The 23,187-nt window shown below is 40.0% G+C and overlaps 1 protein-coding gene across 1 annotated transcript in view; it reads left to right on the top strand.

Annotated features, from left to right (window-relative positions):
- The first annotated feature begins 4,932 nt into the window (after positions 1-4,932).
- The window catches only part of RHAG (Rh associated glycoprotein), a 31,038-nt gene continuing 12,783 nt past the window's right edge, over positions 4,933-23,187 (top strand). The window contains 2 exon segments of the mRNA NM_001279570.1: positions 4,933-5,116; positions 22,356-22,539. Coding sequence (NP_001266499.1) covers positions 4,960-5,116; positions 22,356-22,539 — 341 coding nt within the window. The 5' untranslated portion in view covers positions 4,933-4,959.

The following is a 23,187-nucleotide window of genomic DNA, read 5'->3' as shown; positions in this document are numbered from 1 at the left end:
ATATCTTGCTACAAGCAATTATGTAGCCATATAAATAAATAAATAATAAATGGTTATAAAAAGAAAAACAATATGGTATAGCTGAAAGAAGTTAAATTTAGGAAATTGGGCAAACCTGTATTCATTATGGCTCTGCCATCTACCCGATGTGCAACTTTGAACGAGTTGCTGAAACTCTCTGAGCCTCAAGCTTATCATCTCTCTATAGAGTTCTCTTTTAACTTGGAGGAGTTAGTTTTGTTGCCTTTGCTAAAGATTACTTCAGAGGTGCTCTAGCTCTTCTTCTGCAAAGTTAATCACATGAAAGGTGAAAAATCAACTTGTCTAAAGAATACAGGGGCCTCCTGGGAAGATTTTAACTGATATTCTTCAACATCTCCCTGGAATTCAGAGTTAACACAATTCATAGACATAAACTAATATGTCCGTGAGAATTACCAGGGGCAAGAAATGATAGGAAGCCTCCTGAGACTGAATAAAAAGAGAAATAAAGCTGTTGGCCATAGTTAAAACAGGCATTTTTAACCTGGAGTTCTATAAATATAATTCAGATGGGTCCATATATTTAAATAGGGAAACAACAGTGCATTTAACTGAAATGTAACATTTTTTCTATTGTGAATGTAGAAAATAAACAACAGCATCATTAATAGTATTGGTAACTGCCACTAATATAAATCACAAATAATTTTCTCTATTTTACTTTTTTCAGATATCTCAAAATATTATTTACACTCATTACTTCAACTTGGAAATTATGCTCATTATTAGACATGCCACAAGATTTATTTCATCCATTATAGAGAAGCACCTATATCAGACAGTTGGGTATAGGTGCTTCTTTTATATTACAGTATTTTGATCGGTGTATTTCAATAGAACTGGTTTCCTTGGTAATCCTATGTATTTTATTTTGTGCATTTAAAATCTATTTTGATATGGGATTCAGAGGCTTGTGCCAAAAGTGTCCATAGCACAAAAATGTTAAGGGTCCCTAGCTTAAGGCAAGTTCCAAAGCCTTGGGCAGCTGCTTTGGAAATGCTGGTGCTGATTTCTCTGGTCCCGTAACCCTGCTCAATTCCAGTGTTCTGTGAAATAATGCTGAGTGCCACCAGGTAGCTGAAAAGAAAGCCCTAGGGGAGGGCACAGGGCCATCCACCATAGATCCGAGAAGTTGCAAAGAACCTTTATGGGAAGAAAGACCTTTTTTTTCACCAGATCCCCTATGGCAGCAAGAAATGTTTGTGTCTGCTCCTCACTTGGGAAGAGAAGTTGGACTGGCCATCCTATTAGACTAAATAAAACCCATGGTCTCTTTTTGGAGGGAAAACATTAAAGAAGCACAAAAAGAGAGTCACTGGACCTCATACCAGTATGGCAGTTGGGTGCTTAAGTAGCTACACATATAAACCAATGGAGCAAGTTATGTTTGCAAAGTATAAAAATATATCAAATTGCAGGCCGGGCACAGTGGCTCACACCTGTAATCCCAGCACTTTAGGAGGCCAAGGTGGGTGGATCACCTGAGATCAGGAGTTTGAGACCAGCCTGCCCAACATGGTGAAACCCCGCCTCTACTGAAAATACAAATATTAGCTGGATGTGGTGGTGCACGCCTGTAATCCCAGCTACTCGGGAGGCTGAGGCAGGATAATCACTTGAACCTGGGAGGTGGAGGTTGCAGTGAGCCGAGATCACACCATTACACTCCAGCCTGGGCAACAGAGCAAGACTCTGTCTCAAAAAAATAATAATAATATGTGTGTGTGTGTATAAAATTGCAGTGGGACTAAACAAGGTGGGTAAATAGCCACCTAACACAGTGTCCAGAACAGAAAATGCTAAAGGTATTTTAGTACCTTCATCTTCCTAAATACCTCCCACCCTCCCGCCACCATTACAAATACACAAAGGTAGAGAGAAAGAGACAGTTTAAAACAGTGGTGGTCCTGTTTCAATTATTCTTTGCTATTAAAAATAAGCAAACTCAAATTAAAATTCCAAATAATAACAATTAGCTACGTTTTACATATATTCAGAAAATAAGACAAAGAAACTGTTTCTTTCCTGAAGTCACACAGCAAGTTGAGGATCAGTCTAAGATCCCGTGTAGCCCACTGGCTCCTGCATTAACCCAGGAATACTTCGTTTGTATCTGTGTATTTAGCTGGGAAGTTGAAGGTTCATTTGCTTGGTGTGTGTTTTATTTTGTTTGGTTTGGTTTGCACGAGAACGTGGCTTACCCATTCATGATTCTTTCCGATTTTACCTCTTTTACTGAAGGCACTAGAAGAAAGCCATCCTGTAGTTTCATAGGCAGACAAGGCAACAGATAAATCATTTCCACTTTAGGACACCCACACCCTCAGCCTATTGTCTTTGTGATTCAGAACTGTCAGGAGAGAGATTTCTAAAAAGCTGTTGAAATCTTCAGGTTCACACTACCATGTGTTGGTCTGCCAGGAATTTGGTCCTCCCAAGCTTCATGGCTTGAGCTTGATCCTCCCTTTTGTTCCAGGCGCAGAGAACCTGATGATAAGCCCTCACTGATTGAAATAATGAGAGAGTAGACAGCAGTATGAAAGCTACTGTCAGGATTCTAAATATTTATAATTTAAAATGAAATTTATTAGAGTAAAGCTGTTCCTCTCTCCCTTCCTCACACCGCTGACCTGCCTGCTGAGTGTTTCTCCCTTCAAGTCTGCCCTTAATTCAATTCACTCAAATGATGTTTATCAATTATATATTGTGCTAGACATGGTATTATTCATTCTAGATAACAAATGAGGTGCAAAAGAGACACAGCCCCTGTCCTGGAGCTAACAGGCCAGTAAGGGAAACGGCCATTCTTAAAAATTACATATAAATACAAACACTACATAAATACAGCACACACAGCCAACTGTACTAATTGCAAAGAAAAGACCACAATTCAGTGAGAGATAATAGTGGAAACCTGGTTCAAGATAGGAGATCAATGAAGGCTTTTCTGAGGAAGTATCATTTTATCTGAAAACTGAAGAATGATGGATGAAGTATATAGGACAGGGAGCAGAGAATATGTGGGAAGATTTCCAGTTAGAAAGAGAAGCTTATGTGAAGAACTGAGCAAGAGAAATAATTTCCCAGATGGTACACAATGCAGCTTATTTCAATACAAATGTCTACATTCAGAATAAGGCAAAAAATCTGAATTCCTCGAAGTTGAACAGGCTGAAGTCAAGTCCTGGCATAGTCCCATCACCTATATGAGTAGAATCCTCTATTCCCCATGTGTTGAGTGGTTGCTGAGCTGCTGGAAATGTCCCAGAGAAAGAGAGATGCCATCGGTCTTGGATTGTTTAATATACTGTGTCACTTTTTATTAAAGAGTTTAAAACCGCATTGATTTATGATATTGTTTAGATGTTCTTGCAATTTATTATTTGATACTTGGTTTTCACAAGTTTATGCATAGTTTATTAACATATACACTTTTCATTTAGGATTTGTTGGAGTTCTCATGAACACTCTTTAGGCTACTGCAAAACCAAAAATTAAAGTGTGAGATGTACATATGTATTTTCATAGCTAAGCATGTGAACCCACTCCTCTTGTACTATGCTGTAATGAACAATGGAAATAGTCATTTTTCAAAGTATCTGTATATTTATAAAATTTCAAATATCACTTAGTCCTAACATATCATGTTCTACTGTGGAAAATCATACCAGAAAGACCAAAAAATACTGCTGCTTTGTTTTATAAATATTTATTACAGTGTATGTATCCTGGCAGTCAGTTGCACTCTCTCTCCAAATTCTGCATAGAATCTTTTGGAAATTGGGCTTCATGAAAGAAATTGTATTTAACTGGTAGCTCTTAGTTCTCAAAAACAGGTTTATTCTGCCACGAGAACAATTCCAAAGAGGAGACAAGAATTCCTCCACCTATATGGTAGTTTTGAATTGCTTAGCATCTTATTTACACTTGACTATCTATAAGGATGATAGATTAGTTATGTTCCTGTTTAAGTTTACTCTCTTCCTATTTAAGACTAAAAGATATATCACAACTCATTTGTGTATTTCCATATTTTCACTTGTGTAAATCAGAGTAAGGAGTCAAAAACTTCATAAATACATAAAACTGCTTACAGTCCTATATATTCCCCATTGCTCATGGGATAATATTTAGCATCTAGCATCCTCGGTACTGAATGTGAGGGTCTTTACAACACAGCCACCTCCATGACAACATTATCTCTGCCACTTCCTCCTTTTCTCTTCATCTCTTTTACATTCCAGCTTTGCTTGACTGATTGCCGTTTCCAAAACATGCCATGTTCTTCCAAGATTTATATCATTCCCTCTATCTGTTTTACTTGCAAAACCCTATTTATGTTTTAGTTCTCACATCCATATTGTTTTATATGCTAATGTTCTTGGCCTAAGGCAAAAAGTTTCACTGCCTTATTTATGTTTTATAATACTTTTATAACCACTATTATATCACATATTTGTTTTTATATAATCATTCACTTATATTTATGTTTTCCCAACTAGATTCTTAATTTTCTCAAGAAGTTAACAGACCAATTATATATATTGCTTTAGATTCATGCCTTCTACAAAGCCTACCACAATATTTGGTATACAATAAGCCCTCAAGAAATGTCTACTGAATTAAGTTAAACATGATTCTAGAGGCCTGTGCAATAGATTGTTGGCATCATCCAGGTTCTCACAATTTCATTGCATATTCTTCAGATCAACATTTAGAACGACAATTAGATTACAGAGCATAATTTTCCCCAATGGGTGGGGCATTTTAATCAGTCTTGCCCATTTTTTTTTCTTGTGATGTCATTGGGGTGCCTTGAACATGCAGTCAAATTCCACACACAGAGCAGTCCTTTGTTCTTATCAACATCTCACAGCCTGTGAAGCTCTCAGTGTGCCTCTGTCCTTTGCCACAAACATGAGGTTCACATTCCCTCTCATGGCTATAGTCCTGGAAATTGCCATGATTGTTTTATTTGGATTATTTGTTGAGTATGAAACGGATCAGACTGTTCTCGAGCAGCTCAACATCACCAAGCCAGCAGACATGGGCATATTCTTTGAGTTATATCCTCGTGAGTAGGCAATTTACTACTTACTATACATTTTTCGGTTCTTCGGTTTCTCAGAATGTAAAACAATTGAATACTATAAACCCTTGAGCTCTTTGTAGAATTATATGATGGTTATGAGTGCTAAGGATATTACATGTTTGTGATGTGACATCTGGTCTTCTTCTCTGTGATTAAGGTGCTTGGTTAGAACTTTTTCCTATTAAAATATCAGAACAAGAAGCTGAAAATTAAAATAATTGATGCCTTTTGTATTGCTTATCTACTGCTAAATGACCTTTTTCCTTCAGTTGGTCACTAGTTCTGCAAAGAAAACTATCACGCTTCCTTTGCATTCCCCACTGAAAGGGCCAAAGGTAACTTTGGAGGAGAGAGAGTTCTAAGAATGGAGTTATAAGAAGGGAACCCTAGATTTCATGTGAGGACCCTAAGGAATAAGAAGGGGTATTTAGTATGATGTAGGAAGTTAACGGAGTTTTAATCAAAAAGGTGTACTCAGAGTTTTACAATATTCTGAAAGGAAGTCGGTTTGTTACTTTGAGATGAAAAGAAATGTGTGAATACTTAACATATTTTAAAAACAAAATCCTTCCTTGGGAATGATGATTGAGCAAAGAGAGAAATTTAATTCAAGTTTGGAAGGCTAGGCTGTAAAATAGTTAATATAACAATAACTACCATTTACTGAGTCCTTATTATAAACCAACACATCCATTACCTCATTAGCCAGGAAGGAAGACAGTAGTATGTCACTATTATATAGACTATTTGCTTTTCTTAAGTAAGGTTCAAATAATCTAAAAAATTTAAAAATTATTTAAAGGTATAATGTTTATTATACTTCATAGCATATGTCTAAGCTTTTTAAAAAACAATTTGACACTCTTTTTTTTATTCCAACATTTTTTGAGGGAATTAATATGATGGGGGTATTCACATGTAGAAATAATGGCCTAGAGTTGCTAAGTGACATAGGAAAAATATAAAATTGAAAGCTAAGGACAGAGTTAGGGTAATAAGACAGAGGAAACTAGACTCCAAGTCTAGCTGTCTTTACACTGCATAGATGTCTGAGAGGGTTCTTGATTAAATAAGTTTTATAGTTTGCAAGTTAGAGAATAAAACAGAAAAAATTCTGTTCATCTATGTATGCTTTTGTACATTTCATTCATTCATCCATTTATTCATTTAGTACATATTTTATTAAGCACCAAGCATGTGCTACAGCAAATTTATTAAAAAATAAAACAAATATGATTCTTTTATTCTAAGACTCCACTATCTGATACACTTGTAAACAAAGAGATGCAATACAATGTTAAAAATGCCAAAAATATGATCTAAGATTAATATGATTTAAATAAAGTTATCTTAAGACTTTAAGAGCTTAATAATTGTATCATTCAAGCTGAACTTTCTAAGTCCCAGCATCAAAGCTTCTAGGTAAAATTTCAATTCACAATTTGAGATCAACACCAGGTTGAAGGAAAGTCACTAAACATGGTCATTTTTCAGTAGCCTAGCTATAGATGTATAATTTTTGGACATCTAGTGTGCAGCATAATGATGATAGTTAACAATACCGTATGGATATTTGTAATTTGCTGAGTGGATATTGCTTCAATTTAATCTGATCACCCCTCGCCCCACCCCCCCGACACACACAGGTATACACACACACACACACACACACACACACACAGGTGTACACACACAATAATAACAATGTAGAGGTAATGAATGTGTTAACTAGCTTGATTGTAGTGATCATTTCACAAAGTATATGCATATCAAAATGTCAAGTTGTATACCTCAAATGTATATAATTGTATATGTCAATTATATCTCAGTAAATCTGTTTAAAAATATAGTTTAGTAGTCACATTGCTCTTCTACACTACTTGTAAAAACATGAAAATTTATTGATTTTATGATTCATGAAGAAAATATTTATTAAGCTACCAATTCTCATAAGCAATCTTCAACTCTCTCAAGCTTGTAGGCACTAGATAGTGAATAAAACAAACAAAATGGGATTCCATTGTGTATATATGCCACATTTTTTTTATCTATTCATCCACTGATGGATACTTAGGTTGATTACGTATCTTGGCTATTGTGAATTGTGCTGCAATAAACATAAGAGTGCAGATATCTCTTTCTCTTCAATATACTGATTTCATTTTCTTTGGAAATATCCCTAGTAGTGAGACTGCTGGTTCATGTGATAGTTATATTTTTAGTTTTTTGAGAAACTTCCATATTGTTTACATTATCACTTATATTCCCACCAACAGTGTGTAAGAATTTCCTTTCCTCTGCATGGAGGTAGAGAGTAGAATGATGATTACTAGATATTGGGAAGGGTGTTGGAACAGGGAAAGTGATGAAGAAAGTTTGGTTAATGGCTACAAATATACAGTTAGATAAAAGGAAAAAGTTCCAGTGTTTGTCGTACAGTAAGGTGACTGTAGTTAGCAACAATATACTGTATATTTTGAGATAACTAGAAGAGAAGATTTGAAATGTTTCTTATACAAACAAATGATAAATGTCCAAGGTGATGGATATCCTGAATAACATGATTTGCTTATTACAATTCATATGCATTTATCGAAATACCATCCACATGTATCCCGTAAATGTGTATAAATATTATGTGTCAATTTTAAACAGAAAAGAAAATGAAAAAAAGACAAAATGGGCAAAGTCCATGTCCTCAGGAAGTTTACATTCCACAGGGAAAGGCAGACAAGGAGATGTGTGACCAGACACATCTGAATGTCTAAATGTATACCATATATTTAGATGGTTAAAAAAAAAATGCCATGGCTGTAAACGAAGCAAGATTAGAGACATAAATGCATTTGGACAAGAGATGTTTTTTCAGCCTCTCTCCACCAGGGCTATGTGAGAGAACAAAATCCTAATGACTCAAGGCATCCATTGCGTGCAATTAATTCACTTGTCTCCTATGCACCTAGAATGCCACAAAGTGAAATTTTACATGAAAGGTAGCCATCATTCACTCAAAATGCTGTCCATAACCCAGTCTATTCACAATTAAAAGTTCTCTTTTCAGGAAAGGTGGATCTCAAGACTCAAAATTCTGGAAAATTCTCATCTTCCAGTTCAGTTATATTATTCCTGCTTAAAATTGTTTGTAGAATAGACTGAGAAAGTACATGACTGAGGTGTTATATACATATATATGCTATATGGATTTCCCTACATTTCAAATAATTGACTTACACAAAGTTTATGTAACGGTATAAGTTAATGGAGAACAGATAGTTAATATTCATTAATAGAAAACAATGTTCAGGTCAAATGAGTAAACATTTTGGGTGCCTACCTAGTTCCATGCCCAGTGCCAGTGCAGGGATTCAAGCAAAGAAAAGGCTCGGTTCCTCCCCAAGAAGTTCACAGTACATTATGATAGTTCTCAATTGTAGTGTGGTAAAAGATTTGAGTATTTCAAAAATAAATGAAATTGTATATTAATCTACATTTTAAGTAAACTACAGAAAATACAAATTTATTCTCATCACTTGTATTCTGTCGTGCTTTTTTAAACAGTAGAGAAGGGAATTAGGTTACAGAACACTTGGATTTGCACACAACCCTAAGCACAATCATGAAACTATGTTATGTACCTGAATATCATGTTTCATGCCATGAATAACCCCTGAGATACTCACTTGATAAACTAGCTATACTCCATGGTTTTTGGCTTCCATAGTACCTATCAAAGTGCTGGTCACCCTATTGAGTCAAATAATTTAACAAGCACTGAAGTTTGACTGTGTCTGTCAGCTAATCCTTGCTAACATGTAGACGGACTAGAGAAAATTAAGGTTAAAGAGAAGGCTCTCTGGGGACTGCTTACATTTTATTAGAGATTCCACAGATGCTAGGTATTTAATATCTAGGGGACATTAAAATCATATAAATGATTTTTTTATACTCTGTGGCATTAAAAATCCGTTAGTTTATCCTGTACTTTGATTGGCTCATTTACTCATGTGTCACACTGTAATACTGTTACACTGTCCATTTGAAAAATATTGATTCACTGACTTATACAGGTCTTCCAAATGTTGACATATTTCCATATATAACATAAAAAAGAATATTCGTTAATATCATCAACAGTCTCTCTAGAAAAGCCTTGCCAAGTATCAGGAAGTTGATAAGCTTGTGATAGCAGACACAAATTTTCTGAAATTCTAATTGTTTAAAAACTGAGAATATATCATAGCTATAAATACTGTCAGTTCTTTAAATTGAGATGATAGCCTCATTTCATGCATTTTTCAGAAAATATCTGCCAGACACTCAAGTCTGAGAAGCAACAATGTATGTGTCAGTCTTTCTTTCAAGCAACAATGGAATCTTATTAAAATGGTTCTTGTTCAATTAGCAACTCAACCAATCACAGAAGTGCTTTTATTCTGAGATACCATCACATTTCAGTAGTGCTTTACATATATTTGTATTTCACCAGGCTGATTCATATGTATTAAAAAGACATGTCATACACAAAAGGCAAATACGATCCTAGAATTGTCATGAAAATAGTTTTAACTTCTCAGACTCCCTGAAAGTCAGTCTGCAGGACACCCAGATATCTGTGGATCACAGTTTGGGAACCACTGAAGATAGAGGTGAACTGGCAAAGGATCTACACATCACTCGAAATCATTTCATGACTTTCACCAAAAGATTCAGCAAATCTTCATGTTACAAACAAAGGTAGCTGATTTGTACTGTGTAAACAATTCCTAGGAAATGGTTTGCTGCTGCATTGTTACCTGGAATTGTCATGATAACTGAATTAATATACTGTCTGTAATATATGACCTAACAATAAGATACTAGTCTCTAGCAGAACCGATGTGATGCCTTTGAATTGGACAGTTTTGCCTACTTAAAAGGCCTGCAAGCCATGGGCACAAATAGAACTAAGACCTTGGATTTGAAATATCATTCCCCACTCAGGGACTCATTGGAGAAATTGCTGGTTCCAGGTTGGGGCAAAGAAAGCACAAGGTAACCCAAGTGCTTAAAGACTAACAGGGCCATGTGAAAAGGACACAGGATCCTGCTTGAACGGGGCATCAACAGGCCAAATTAGGAATACATGGAGTGTTAAAATAATAATGACATAATGGTAATAGAAATTCAAATAAGGAAAAAGGGATTCAATAAGCTCATAGAAATATTGCATAAAAGAGAAAAAGAGGAGAAGGAGGAAGCTCTTCTTTATAGAAGAATACTAATTAATATAAAGGAGAATAGACATAGAAAATTACAATTTTGAAATTACCAATGTAATAATTCATTTCAGCAATGTTCATCATGGAAGCTAAAATCATTGGGTGAAAAGTTATTGGGTAACATGGCATTCACATGTTCTGAAAGAGTCACCCAGAGATTACTTGATACTTACAGGGTCAAAGTTACACTTATAGTGGAGAGGTCTGGCAACACCAGTTTTAACCAAGTGGTCAAACCTACCATTATCAGTAACAGGAAAAACAAATTATGTGCTTCCTCGTGTGATCTAGTGGGAAGTACACAATACTATCTGTATAATATTCTTGCCAAAAATATTTAGTCTGATTCTAATCATGGTGAAACAATCAAACAAATCCAAATTGTAGGGCATTCTACATAAATAATGAAATAATACCAGCAATGAAAAGCATGTAAGAGAACTGCTCTAAATCAAAGGCGTTTAAAGACACATGACAAAGAAAATGTATGAAACTTGAGTGAATAATTAATCCAGAAATTTTATAAAAAGACAGTCTGGGGATAGTTGGAGTAATCTGAATATAATTCTATGTTAGATCATATTATTATACCGATGTTGGCATTTCTTGGATGTGATGCTGATATTATGGTATTTAGAATTTTATGGTATTTTACTTAGGAGATGTACACACACACACAAACAGAAAGCAAGTGTGAAAATATTAATAACTGATAAATCTGAGTGAATAGTATGTAAGTGTTTATTGTATTCTCTTTTCTAAATATTTGAAATATGTAACAATAATATATTTAGAGGGAGGAAGGAAGATACTGCCCTAAGGATACTATTCTCTCAAAAAAGATGAGTTTAGAATACAACCCCATTGATTCAAAAGATTGCCAAAAAGTTATATGTATAGCAAACTACCTTGCCAGCCTTGAGCCACTTAAAAAGCTGGCCCTCACCAGTAATCTATTTATTTATGAATAATTCAGGCAGTTCCTAAAAAGCTACAGGTGGCAGACTTTCTGTTGCGTTCTCTGAGACAAGCCACCTAATGACTCCTATCTTCAGACTTGCATTCACTTTCTCCTGCAAAAGTGTCTAACTGGCAGTGTTCCATCAAGTCTATTTGAATAACTGACAAATGAGCACACAGAGCAACAAAACAGACAAACAAACGAAATAAAACAAGAGGGATATGCACAACATGGGTAACACTCAGAGAATGATTCTTAAAAGGTATCTAGAAGATTTTCAGGTAAAGGAGTATTGGGGCTGGGCTCATACCTGTGAGAGGTGACAGCGTGCTGGCAGTCCTCACAGCCCTCGCTCGCTCTCGGCGCCTCCTCTGCCTAGGCTCCCACTTTGGCGGCACTTGAGGAGCCCTTCAGCCCACCGGGGCACTGTGGGAATCTCTTTCTGGGCTGGCCAAGGCCGGAGCCCACTCCCTCAGCTTGCAGGGAGGTGTGGAGAGAGAGGCGCGAGCGGGAACCGGGGCTGCGTGCGGCTCTTGCGGGCCAGCTGGAGTTCTGGGTGGGCATGGGCTTGGCGGGCCCCGCACTCGGAGCAGCGGGCCGGCCCTGCCGGCCCCGGGCAATGAGGGACTTAGCACCAGGGCCAGCAGCTGCGGAGGGTGTACTGGGTCCCCCAGCAGTGCCAGCCCACCGGCGCTGCGCTCGATTTCTCACGGGGCCTTAGCTGCCTTCCCGCGGGGCAGGGCTCCGGACCTGCAGCCTGCCATGCCTGTGCCCCCCATCCCCTCCATGGGCTCCTGTGCGCCGGAGCCTCCGTGACGAACGCCACCCCCTGCTCCATGGCGCCCAGTCCCATCGACCACCCAAGGGCTGAGGAGTGCGGGTGCACAGCACCGGGACTGGCAGGCAGCTCCACCTGCATGCCTGGTGCGGGATCCACTGGGTGAAGCCAGCTGAGCTCCTGAGTCTGGTGGGGCCTTGGAGAACCTTTATGTCTAGCTCAGGGATTGTAAAGACACCAATCGGCACTCTGTATCTAGCTCAAGGTTTGTAAACACACCAATCAGCACCTGTGTCTAGCTCAGGGTTTGTGAGTGCACCAATGGACACTCTGTATCTAGCTGCTCTGGTGGGGCCTCGGGAGAACCTTTATGTCTAGCTCAGGGATTGTAAATACACCAATCAGCACTCTGTATCTAGCTCAAGGTTTGTAAACACACCAATCAGCACCCTGTGTTTAGCTCAGGGTTTGTGAGTGCAGCCATCCACACTGTGTATCTAGCTGCTCTGGTGGGGCCTTGGAGAACCTTTGTGTGGATACTCTGTATCTAACTAATCTGATGGGGATGTGGAGAACCTTTGTATCTAGCTCAGGGATTGTAAATGCACCAATCAGCGCCCTGTCAAAACAGAGCACTTGGCTCTACCAATCATTAGGATGTGGGTGGCGCCAGATAAGAGAATAAAAGCAGGCTGCCCGAGCCAGCAGTGGCAACCTGCTCGGGTCCCCTTCCACAATGTGGAAGCTTTGTTCTTTTGCTTTTTGCAATAAATCTTGCTACTGCTGACTCTTTGGGTCCACACTGCTTTTATGAGCTGTAACACTCACCGCGAAGGTCTGCGGCTTCACTCCTGAAGCCAGCGAGACCAGGAGCCCACTGGGAGGAACGAACAACTCCAGACGCGCCACCTTAAGAGCTGTAATACTCACCGAGAAGGTCTGCAGCTTCACTCCTGAGCCAGGGAGACCACGAACCCACCAGAAGGAAGAAACTCCGAAAGCATCAGAACATCAGAAGAAACAAACTCCAGACGCGCCACCTTAAGAGCTGTAACACTCACCGCGAGGGTCCGCGGCTTCATTCTTGAAGTCAGTGAGACCAAGAATCCACCAATTCCGGACACACCTGCACTTTGGGAGGCTGAAGCAAGAAGATCACTTGGGCCCAGGAGTTTGAGATCAGCATGGAAAACATAGTGAGACCCTGTTGCTACAAAACAGAAAATAAAAAATTAGCTGAGTGTGGTAGTGTGCACCTGTAATCCCAGCTACTCAGGAGGCGGAGGCAGGAGGAGGTCAAGGCTGTAGTGAGTTATGTTCATGCCACTGCACTCCAGCCTGGGCAACAAAGCAAGACTCTGTCTCTCTCTCTCTCTCTCTCTCTCTCTCTCTCTCTCTCTCTCTCTCTCTCTCTATCTCTCTCTGTGTGTGTGTGTGTGTGTCTCACACACACACAAAGTGTTGGGTGTGAGATGGAGCGGACATCATTCCAAGCACCTGGCATATATACATATCTATATAGGAAATAGAGGAAAAGTAGAGTTTTGTTTCATTTTGTTTCTTTTGGTTGGTAGAGAGTGTTAGAATAATCAGTTACATTTTAACATGTTGAGTTATTAAGTGATATGGTTTGGCTGTGTCCCCAACCAAATCTCATCTTGAATTGTAGTTCCCATAATTTCCACATGTCCTGGGAGGGACCCAGTGGGAGGTAATTGAATCATGAGGGCAAGTCTTTCCTGTGCTGTTCTTGTGATAGGAAGTCTTACAAGATCTGATGGTTTTATAAAGGGGAGTTCTCCTAAACCAGCTCTCTCACCTGCCACTATGTAAGACATGAGTTTGCTCCTCATTCGCCTTCCACCACAATTGTGAGGCCTCCCCAGCCATGTGGAACTGTGAGTCAATTAAACCTTTCCTTTATGAATTACGCAGTCTCACGTATGTTTTCATTAGCAGTGTGAGAACAGATTAATGCAGTAAATTGGTACAGGTAGAGTGGGATGCTGCTGTAAAGATACCCGAAAATGTGAAAGCAACTTTGGAACTGGGTAACAAGCAGAGATTGAAACAGTTTGGAGGGCTCAGAGGAAGACACGAAGGTGTGGGAAAGTTTGGAAGTTCCTTGAGACTTGTTAAAATGGCTTAGACCAAAATGGTGATAGTGAGATGGGGAACTTGTTGGAAACTGGAGTAAAGATCACTTTTGCTATACAAAGAGGCTGGCATAGTTTTGCCCCTCCCCTGAAGATCTGCAGAACTTTGAACTTGAGAGAGATGATTTAGGGTATCTGGGAAGAAATTTCTTAGCAGCAAAGCATTCGAGAGGTGACAGAGCATAGAAGTTTAGAAAATTTTCAGCCTGATGATGCAGTAGAAAACAAAAACCCATTTCTTGGGGAGAAATTTAAGACAGCTGCAGAAATTTACATAAGTAACCAGGAGCCAAATGTTCCCTCATCACCAAGACAATGTGGCAAATGTCTCCAGGGCATGTCAGAGACCCTCATGGCCATCCCTCCCATTACATGCCACGAGGCCTAAGAGGGAAAAATGGCTTCATGGGCCAGGCCCAGGGCTTCCCTGCTCTATGCAACCTCAAGACATGGTGCTCTGTATCCCAGCTGCTTCAGCTCCAGTCATGGCTAAAAGGGGTCAATGTACAGCTCCGGCTGTTTCTTCAGCGGGTGCAAGCCCCAAGTCCTGGCAGTTTACATGTGGTATTGGGACTGTGGGAGCACAGAAGTCAAGAACTGAGGTTTGGGAACTTCTGCCTACATTTCACAGGATGTATGGAAGTGCCTGGATATCCAGACAGAAACTTGCTGCAGGGGAAGAGCCGTCATGGAGAACCTCTGCTAGGGCAGTGCAGAAGGGAAATGTGGGGTGCAAGCCCAAACACAGAGTCACTACTAAAGCACTGTGTAGTGGAGCTGAGAAGAGGGCCACCATCCTCCAGACCCCAGAATGGTAGATCCATTGACAGCTTGCACCGTGCCCCTGGAAAAGCCACAGACACTCAACTCTAGCTGTGAAAGTAGCCTGGAAAGGGGGCTGTACCCTGAAAAGCCACAAAGGCAGAGCTGCCCAAGGCCATGGGAGCCCACCTCTTGCATCAGTGTGACCTGGATGTGAGACATGGAAGCAAAGGAGATCACTTTGGAAATTTAAGATTTAGGGACTGCCCATTGGATTTCAGACTTGCGTGGGGCCTGTAGCCACTTTGTTTTTGCCAATTTCTCCCATTTGGAATGGGAGTATTTACCCAATGCCTATAACCCCACTGTGTCTAGGAAGTAACTAATTTGTATTTCATTTTACAGACTCACAGTTGGAAGGGACTTGCCTTGTCTCAGATGAAACTGTGGACTTTTGAGTTAATTCTGTAATGAATTAAGACTTTGGGGGACGGTTGGGAAGGCATGATTGGTTCTGAAATGCAAGAACATGAGGTTTTGGAGGGGCTGGAGCGAAATGAGATGGTTTATCTGTGTTCCCACTCAAATCTCATCTTGAATTGTAGTTCTCATAATTCCCATGTGTTGTGGGAGGGAACCAGTGGGAGGTAATTGAAACATTGGGGCCAGTCTTTCCTGCGCTGTTCCCATGATAGTGAATAAGTCTCTTGAGAGTTTTATAAAGGGGAGTTGTCCTACACAAGCTCTCTTGCCTGCCGCCATGTAAGACATGACTTTGCTCCTCCTTTGCCTTTCACCATGATTGTGAGGCCTCCCCAGCCTTCTGGAACTGTGAGTCAATTAAACCTTTTTCCTCTACAGACTACCCAGTCCTGGGTATATCTTTATTAGAACTGTGAGAACAGAGTAACACATTAGGGCTTGCAAGATATCCTATTGCAAGATATAAAAATAGAATAGAACAAAATTAACAACATAAATTAAACTCTACTAATGAATGAGATGATGCTGAGGATGCTGCTGCTGCTGCTGATGGTGGTGGTGATGGTGATGATGATGGTGAAATTGTATCCTGTCAGGTTCTGGTTACCAACCTCAAATCCAAATTTATTTTTAGCAGAAAAGTAGAACAAATTTTAAATTATAATAAAACCACTGATTATAATGATGCTTAATTTGTCATAGGCACTGTGTGAACTTATCGTGTATTTATTTTCTAATCCTCAAAACTACCCTTGGAATACACATGTTAAGAAGAAATACCTATGGTAAAGTTGAGGTTTAAAAAGATTAAGCAATTTGCCCAAGGTCAAATGTTTAGTAAATGAAAGAGCTTAGTCAGATTCCAGCCCAGATTGTCTGCCTCCAAAACCTGTGTTTAACCACTACATTCTATAGGCAGCATTGTTTATCAGGTAGGAATTTAGGCCACATTTGTCTACATGGACTGATTGTCTCCAACAGATTTGCCAAAATATTTCTTGGTCTTCACTAACATCAGTCAACTTTTAAAGGGTGAGAATATATTATTTGTGGGAAAATGAGTTCACTCAGTGAAAACATCAGGTGAGTGATCTTATATCCCTGTATTCTAAACAAAAATTGTAGAATTCAAAGCAATTGCTGATGTTTTCCAAGATAAGGCACTGTGAGCTTAAAATATATAAAGATATATACAGACAAACACATATTTACACATAGAGATAAAATTGTTTTTTACACAACTGATAATATGGGGGGTTTTATGCATGTCATCAACTAATAGCAAAGAAACAGGTTTGGCTATTTGAAAATGGCTAAATATTGTGGTCTCCCTGAAGATTGATCCTACATGTGATAGTCCTTAATATACACGAATATCAAAACATAAAAGTGTGTTAGATGTTAGATGTACATCACAGTTTACATGTTTATTCTGGATATATTTCACATGCACTCTGTACCAGATACTGGAGACATGAGGAGGTAAATAAAACAAATGCCCTCATGGAGCCTTATGAAGTATTAGTCCCATTTTACAGATGAGGAAATCACTGGTTATCCAAAGACACACAGCTAGTAAACAATTAGAATGGAATATAAACTACTAGCTAGCATAGAGCTAACACAGTGTCTTTGATCAGTGTGATGCCTCTCTAAATGTGAAAGATGCCAGGCACAGTGGCTCATGCCTATAATCCCAGCACTTTGGGAGGCCAAGGCTGGTGGATCACCTGAGGTCAGGAGTTCGAGACCAACCTAGCCAACATGGTGAAACCCTGTCTGTACTGAAAATACAAAATTAACCAGGTGTGGTGGCACACGCCTGTAGTCCCAGCTACTCGGGAGGCTGAGACAGGAGAATCGCTTGAACCCAGGAGGCAGAGGCTGCAGTGAGCTGAGATCGTGCCACTGCACTCCAGCCTAGGCAAGACAGAGTGAGACTCTATCTCAAAATAAATTAATTAATTAATAAAAATAATAAGTAATAAATAAGTAAATGTGAAAAACACAACTTATCACAGCCAGGGGGATGGGAACGCTAAGAACAGTGTAGGATTCTAATGCCTTGAAATTTCTTCGCTTTTATACTTTTCACTATTCTCTTTTATTTTCTGTTAACAACTTTCAGGAAAATGCTTGAAATAAAAACACTGAGTTGCTATGATCTCAGGGGACAGCAAGGAATGGGAGAAGGGAGCAAGGAAAATGTAGGCACCTGGTTCCCTCCCCGCTGCTATCTTGGCCCAAAACAGAGTGCAAAATTTGCTGTGCTGCTGGGCAGAAATTTTTAAGTAAATCAAGCCAGCATTTTCTGTTTTGGTCTAAAACGTTTAAAGAAAATGAAAGTTTTACACCGCTTACTATGAATCCTTAAAAGCATAGTTGATTTAGATGAGGGTTTCTCCACAGCAGCACCCTTAACACTTTGAGCCCAATACTTCCTTGTGGGAAGCTGTCCTATTCACCACAGGGAGTTTGGCAGCATCCCTAGTCTGTACCCTCAGGACATCAGCGGCACCACTCTACCTCCTCAAGTTGCAACAACCACAGATGTCTCCAGACATTGTCAAATGTACTCTGGGGGTTAAAATTACCTCTTGTTGAGAATCACTGATTTAGACAAGACTTGACAATCCTTAAAACCTGTTGGAAGATTTCTCCAAAGTGCGAACCCCTAAAGAAATTCCTTTTCTTCTATAAAATGGGCACTGTATTCCTTTAGTGGCAGAGCCTTGCACCACACAACTATAGTTGTGGCCCTCTCCCTGGTCCCCACCCACAAACTCTTAAAGCAGGATAAATGATAATGCAATAATCCTAGTTGTTTATAAACCTTTTTATTCGTATATTTCACACGGAATCATTATCTGTCAAGAGCCTCCACAACTTTTAAGCTCTTATTAATTTAAATAATAAATGAGGTTCTTAAGCCCCCTTGTGGCGAAAAGCAGTAACAAGAATTACATCAGAAGAGGGAAAAATAGTGAAGCACAGTTAATATATGAAATTTCTTTACCCCAATATAAAATGTCTCAATGGTCGGGCGCGGTGGCTCACGCTTGTAGTCCCAGCACTTTGGGAGGCCGAGGCGGGAGGATCACGAGGTCAGGAGATCGAGACCATCCTGGCTAAGACGGTGAAACCCCGTCTCTACTAAAAATACAAAAAAATTAGCCAGGCGTAGTGGCAGATGCCTGTAGTCCCAGCTACTCGGGAGGCTGAGGCAGGAGAATGGCGTGAACCCAGGAGGCAGAGCTTGCAGTGAGCCGAGATAGCGCCACTGCAGTCCGGCCTGGGCGACAGAGCGAGACTCCGTCTCAAAAAAAAAAAAAAAAAAAAAAGTCTGGTTTTCCATCAAAGGGGAAGGGGGGTAAAATCTGCAGAATAATTGTTCCACTAACAGAGATTATGAAATTAGATAAAAAAATTTCTTAAATTAGTTGGTGTATTAGTTCCTTTTCACACTGCTGATAAAAACATACCCGAGGCTGGCAATTTACGAACGAAAGAAGTTTATTTGACTTACAGTTCCACATGGCTGGGGAGGCCTCACAATCATGGTGGAAGGCAAGGAGGAGCAAGTCACCTCTTGGGTGTCATGGTGTGTCAGGAGGCAAAGAGAGAGCTTGTGCAGAGAAACTCCTGTTTTTAAAACCATCAGATTGCCAGGCGCGGTGGCTCACGCCTGTAATCCAGCACTTTAGGAAGCCAAGGAGGGTGGATCACAAGGTCAGGAGTTCGAGACCAGTTTGACCAACATGGTGAAACCCTGTCCCCACTAAAAGTACCAAGTCCGGCATGGTGGCCCATACCTGTAACACCAGCTACTTGGGAGGCTGAGACAGGAGAATCACTTGAGCCCGGGAGGCAGAGCTTGCAGTGAGCCAAGATCGCACCACTGCACTCCAGCCTGAGGGACAAGAATGAGACTCTGTCTAAAAAAAAAAAAAAAACCATCAGATCTTGTGACACCCACTCACTGTCAGAGAACAGCACGGGAAGGACCTGCCTCCATTATTCAGTCATCTCCTACCAGGTCCTTCCCACAACACATGGGAATTATGGGAGCTACAAGATGAGATTTGGGTGGAGACGCAGAGCCAAACCATATCAGTTGGTAACTGCACAGTTTAAAACCAATAAATTACGGGCAGAACCAGAGTGCTCTAAGAAAAAAAAAAAAAAAAAAAAAAAAAAAAGAATGTTAGGAAAAACTTTATGTAATTAAAAAAAATGAACAAAATGAAAAAAACTGAGTCCTTATTTTTATTCTAGTTTGTGACTATAAACAAGTAACCTAACTTCTCTGTGTCTCAGTGTCCTGACCTAAATGCAAAATAAAATAAATTGTAGAGCTAAGACACTTTAGACATCATGTAATCCAAGTGTTCCTTAAAAGATAACTGAGTCCCATAAAGGTTTACTAAAACCATACTAAGAATCATGCATATCCCCTAAGTTCCTGTCCAATTTATTCTATGATCTAGATCAAATTTTTACATACAAACATTAAATGGTGGGTGACAAATCAATGTGTAAAGAAAAATGAATATATGTGATTATCTCTACTTCAAAAAGCAAAAAGGGAAACAGGTTGATATTAATTGACAAACGCCCATCAGCGAGTCAGGTAAAATCTCAGTTCTAGGGTACCATGGGTAGGTATGGGATGGGAATCAACACCTTAAGGATCAACACCTGAGGGAAAAGAATTTGGGCAGAGAAGGAGAAGGCCTCAGCTGACCCTGCAGGAGGCTCTGAAGCTAGGATTATCCAGTTTTAGGTGGTCCTTTTCTGAGACAAGCGGTTGCTCATGTGAATCAGTTATTGTGTCCAGACTACCCGAAGGAAGAGCTATGATCTTGAGCAAAAGAAGAGCATTTTCCAGAGAGAATTGAGAGCTTAGGGTTTCATCTGGTGGCACTCCTGACCGCCAGGGAAAAATGAGAGGAATAAGTCTTTTGATCTGAAGGGGGCATCTGGGCAGCGCATCTGAGCATCCACTGCAGTAGACAAGCCTGAGTAGTGTACCACAGTCTCTTACCCTCAACACACTAGCCCCTGAGCCTGATGGCAGAACAGAAGTAGAGAGGAGCCAAGAAGGAGTAACGTCTCTGTGTGCCTCAGAAGCCAGAGCTCTGCTTAGGTTATTTTATACCCCTGCAGTGCTCAATGAATGGAGAAATCAGGAAAGTCAGGTTGGAGTTCAAATCCTGACTTCATCTTTTGGGCAAATTAATGGACTTTTAATGTTGGTTTCTTCTGGGACATATTTTCCAGGCACATGTTCCCTCATACCTATTTCCACTTAAACCTCTGGCCACAATGGTGATGTTTAATTAAAAAGAGACTATGGGGCCGGGCATGGTGGGTCACACCTGTAATCCCAGCAATTTGGGAGGCCGAGGCGGGCAGATCACTTGAGGTCAGGAGTTTGAGACCAGCCTGGCCAACATGGTGAAATCTCATCTCTACAAAAATACAAAGATTAGCCGGGCATGGTGGCATGCGCCCGTAATCCCAGCTACTTGGGAGGCTGAGGCAGGAGATTTGCTTGAACTTGGGAGGCGGAGGTTGCAGTGAGCCGAGTTCATGCCACTGCACTCCATCCTGGGAGACAGAGCGAGACTCTGTCTCCCCCCGAAAAAAAAGAGAGAGAGAGAAACTATGGTACCCCATTCAGGTTTGTCCACTGTAGTGGATGCTGTTATGTACTGCCCAGATCCTTGCTTCAGATCGAAGGACTATTTCCAATGCAAAAATGTCAATCTCGTATATGGTTTATCCATATGTATGTCTTACCAACTTAACTGTCAGTTTCTTGAAGGAAGAGTTCATGTTTTCACTATCTTGCATTTGATCATATGTTTTATTGGCATAATACTTTACCGTATGCAAATCCTCCTACACAGGTGATCCCACTTGGATTATTCTGTGAAATAGGACCTTTACAATGTTGCAGATGAAAACACTGAAGCTCATAGAGAGTAAGTGACTTGCCCAGGGTCACACAGTCATGTGATTGAACTCAGGTACCTGAGCCCATATCCCCAGACACCAAGTTGAATATTTGTTACTCAAGAGGATACAGCCTTTATGTTTATTAATGCTTCATGGTTCATAAAGTGCTAACAAAGAAATTATCCCATTTGACCCAAATAATGATCTGGTAAGATTTTCGTGGCTGGTGCTATTATACATATTTGATAAATGGAGACTCATCCATCAAAGAAACGTACTACTTCTTCTCTGATATGCAAGCTATTATGCCAAGTTAAAGAGAGCCAAGTATGAATGGTTCCAAACCCCTTCAATCAAGAAGTTCACAATCTAGTGCAGGAGATGGACACCTTATTGACTATTACAGTGTGACAAATGCTAAATAAATGCTAATATAGCATGACAATGATAAAGCTAAAGTATATACACAAAGCTATGTAAATGAAAACAGAAAATAATTCTGTTTCCTGAGAGTATTGGGAAAGTCTTCAAGAAGGGGTGATGCTTGCTCTGTGCTTTGTAACGCTGTCCTCAGGTGGAAAACAATGTAGAATTCCTCAGGGACAGGATGAAAGACACACTGTTGTAATAGTGCATAGTCTTCCCAATAAAAAGCTCCAACACTGAATAACTTGCCAAAGTCTCTTGGTTAGTAAGTACTCAAGCTGGCATTGGAACAAGACTTTTGCTTCCCAGTTAAATGCTCTCTTTTCCTAGTGTGTTATACAAAGGTGGTAGCACTTAATAAGTGGGGTATACTATGATGCAGTACTTTCTTCATGCTCTCCTAATGCAGATATTTTTTTCCTTTCCTCTTTTCCAGTGTTCCAAGATGTACATGTTATGATATTTGTTGGGTTTGGCTTCCTCATGACCTTCCTGAAGAAATATGGCTTCAGCAGTGTGGGTTTCAACCTACTCATTGCTGCTTTGGGCCTCCAGTGGGGCACTATTGTACAGGGAATCCTGCAAAGCCAGGGACAGAAATTTAACATTGGAATCAAAAAGTGAGCATCCTTACTATGGGCTGAATGTTTGCATCCTCCAGAATTCATATATTACACTCTTAACCTCCAACATGATGATATTAAGAGGTGGGGGACTGGGGAGGTGACCAGGTCATGAAGGCAGAGTGTTTATGAATGGGATCAGTGTCCTTGTGAAAGAGGTCCACAGGAGACTCCTGACCCCTTCCACTGTGTGAGAACACAGCTGGAAGGCACCATCTACCAACCAGAAAGGGAGCCCTCATCAGACACCAAGTCTGTCAGCATCTTGATCTTGGGCTTCCCAGCCTCCAGAACCATAAGAAATAGATTTCTGTTATTTATAAACAACCCAGTTTATGGTATTTTGTTATAGCAGTCCAAGCAGACTAAGACAATTCTTTATTTATCAGCCATTTCATTTTCAAATCAATCGTTTCTCTGGTAGTCCCCTGTCATTTACTGTACTGGCTGGCAAATTGCCTCCCTTATGCAACAGAAAATTGTTTAAATTCAAAAATCTGAATCAATGCCTTCCTCTACTGAGCTGGATAATACACTCATGTCTGTAACCTCTCTAGTTTGACTTTGAGGATATGAGAAACCCTCTTCCATAAAAGTATTATTCCTTCCATCTCAGCTACAGGGAGCAAAAATTTCCCGTTCGTT

Source organism: Gorilla gorilla, chromosome 5, assembly GCF_029281585.2.
Source record: "Gorilla gorilla gorilla isolate KB3781 chromosome 5, NHGRI_mGorGor1-v2.1_pri, whole genome shotgun sequence".
Classification (NCBI taxonomy): Eukaryota; Metazoa; Chordata; class Mammalia; order Primates; family Hominidae; genus Gorilla; species Gorilla gorilla.
The sequence above is the reverse complement of the archived record's forward strand: the minus strand, read 5'-3'. Positions and strand labels throughout refer to the sequence as shown.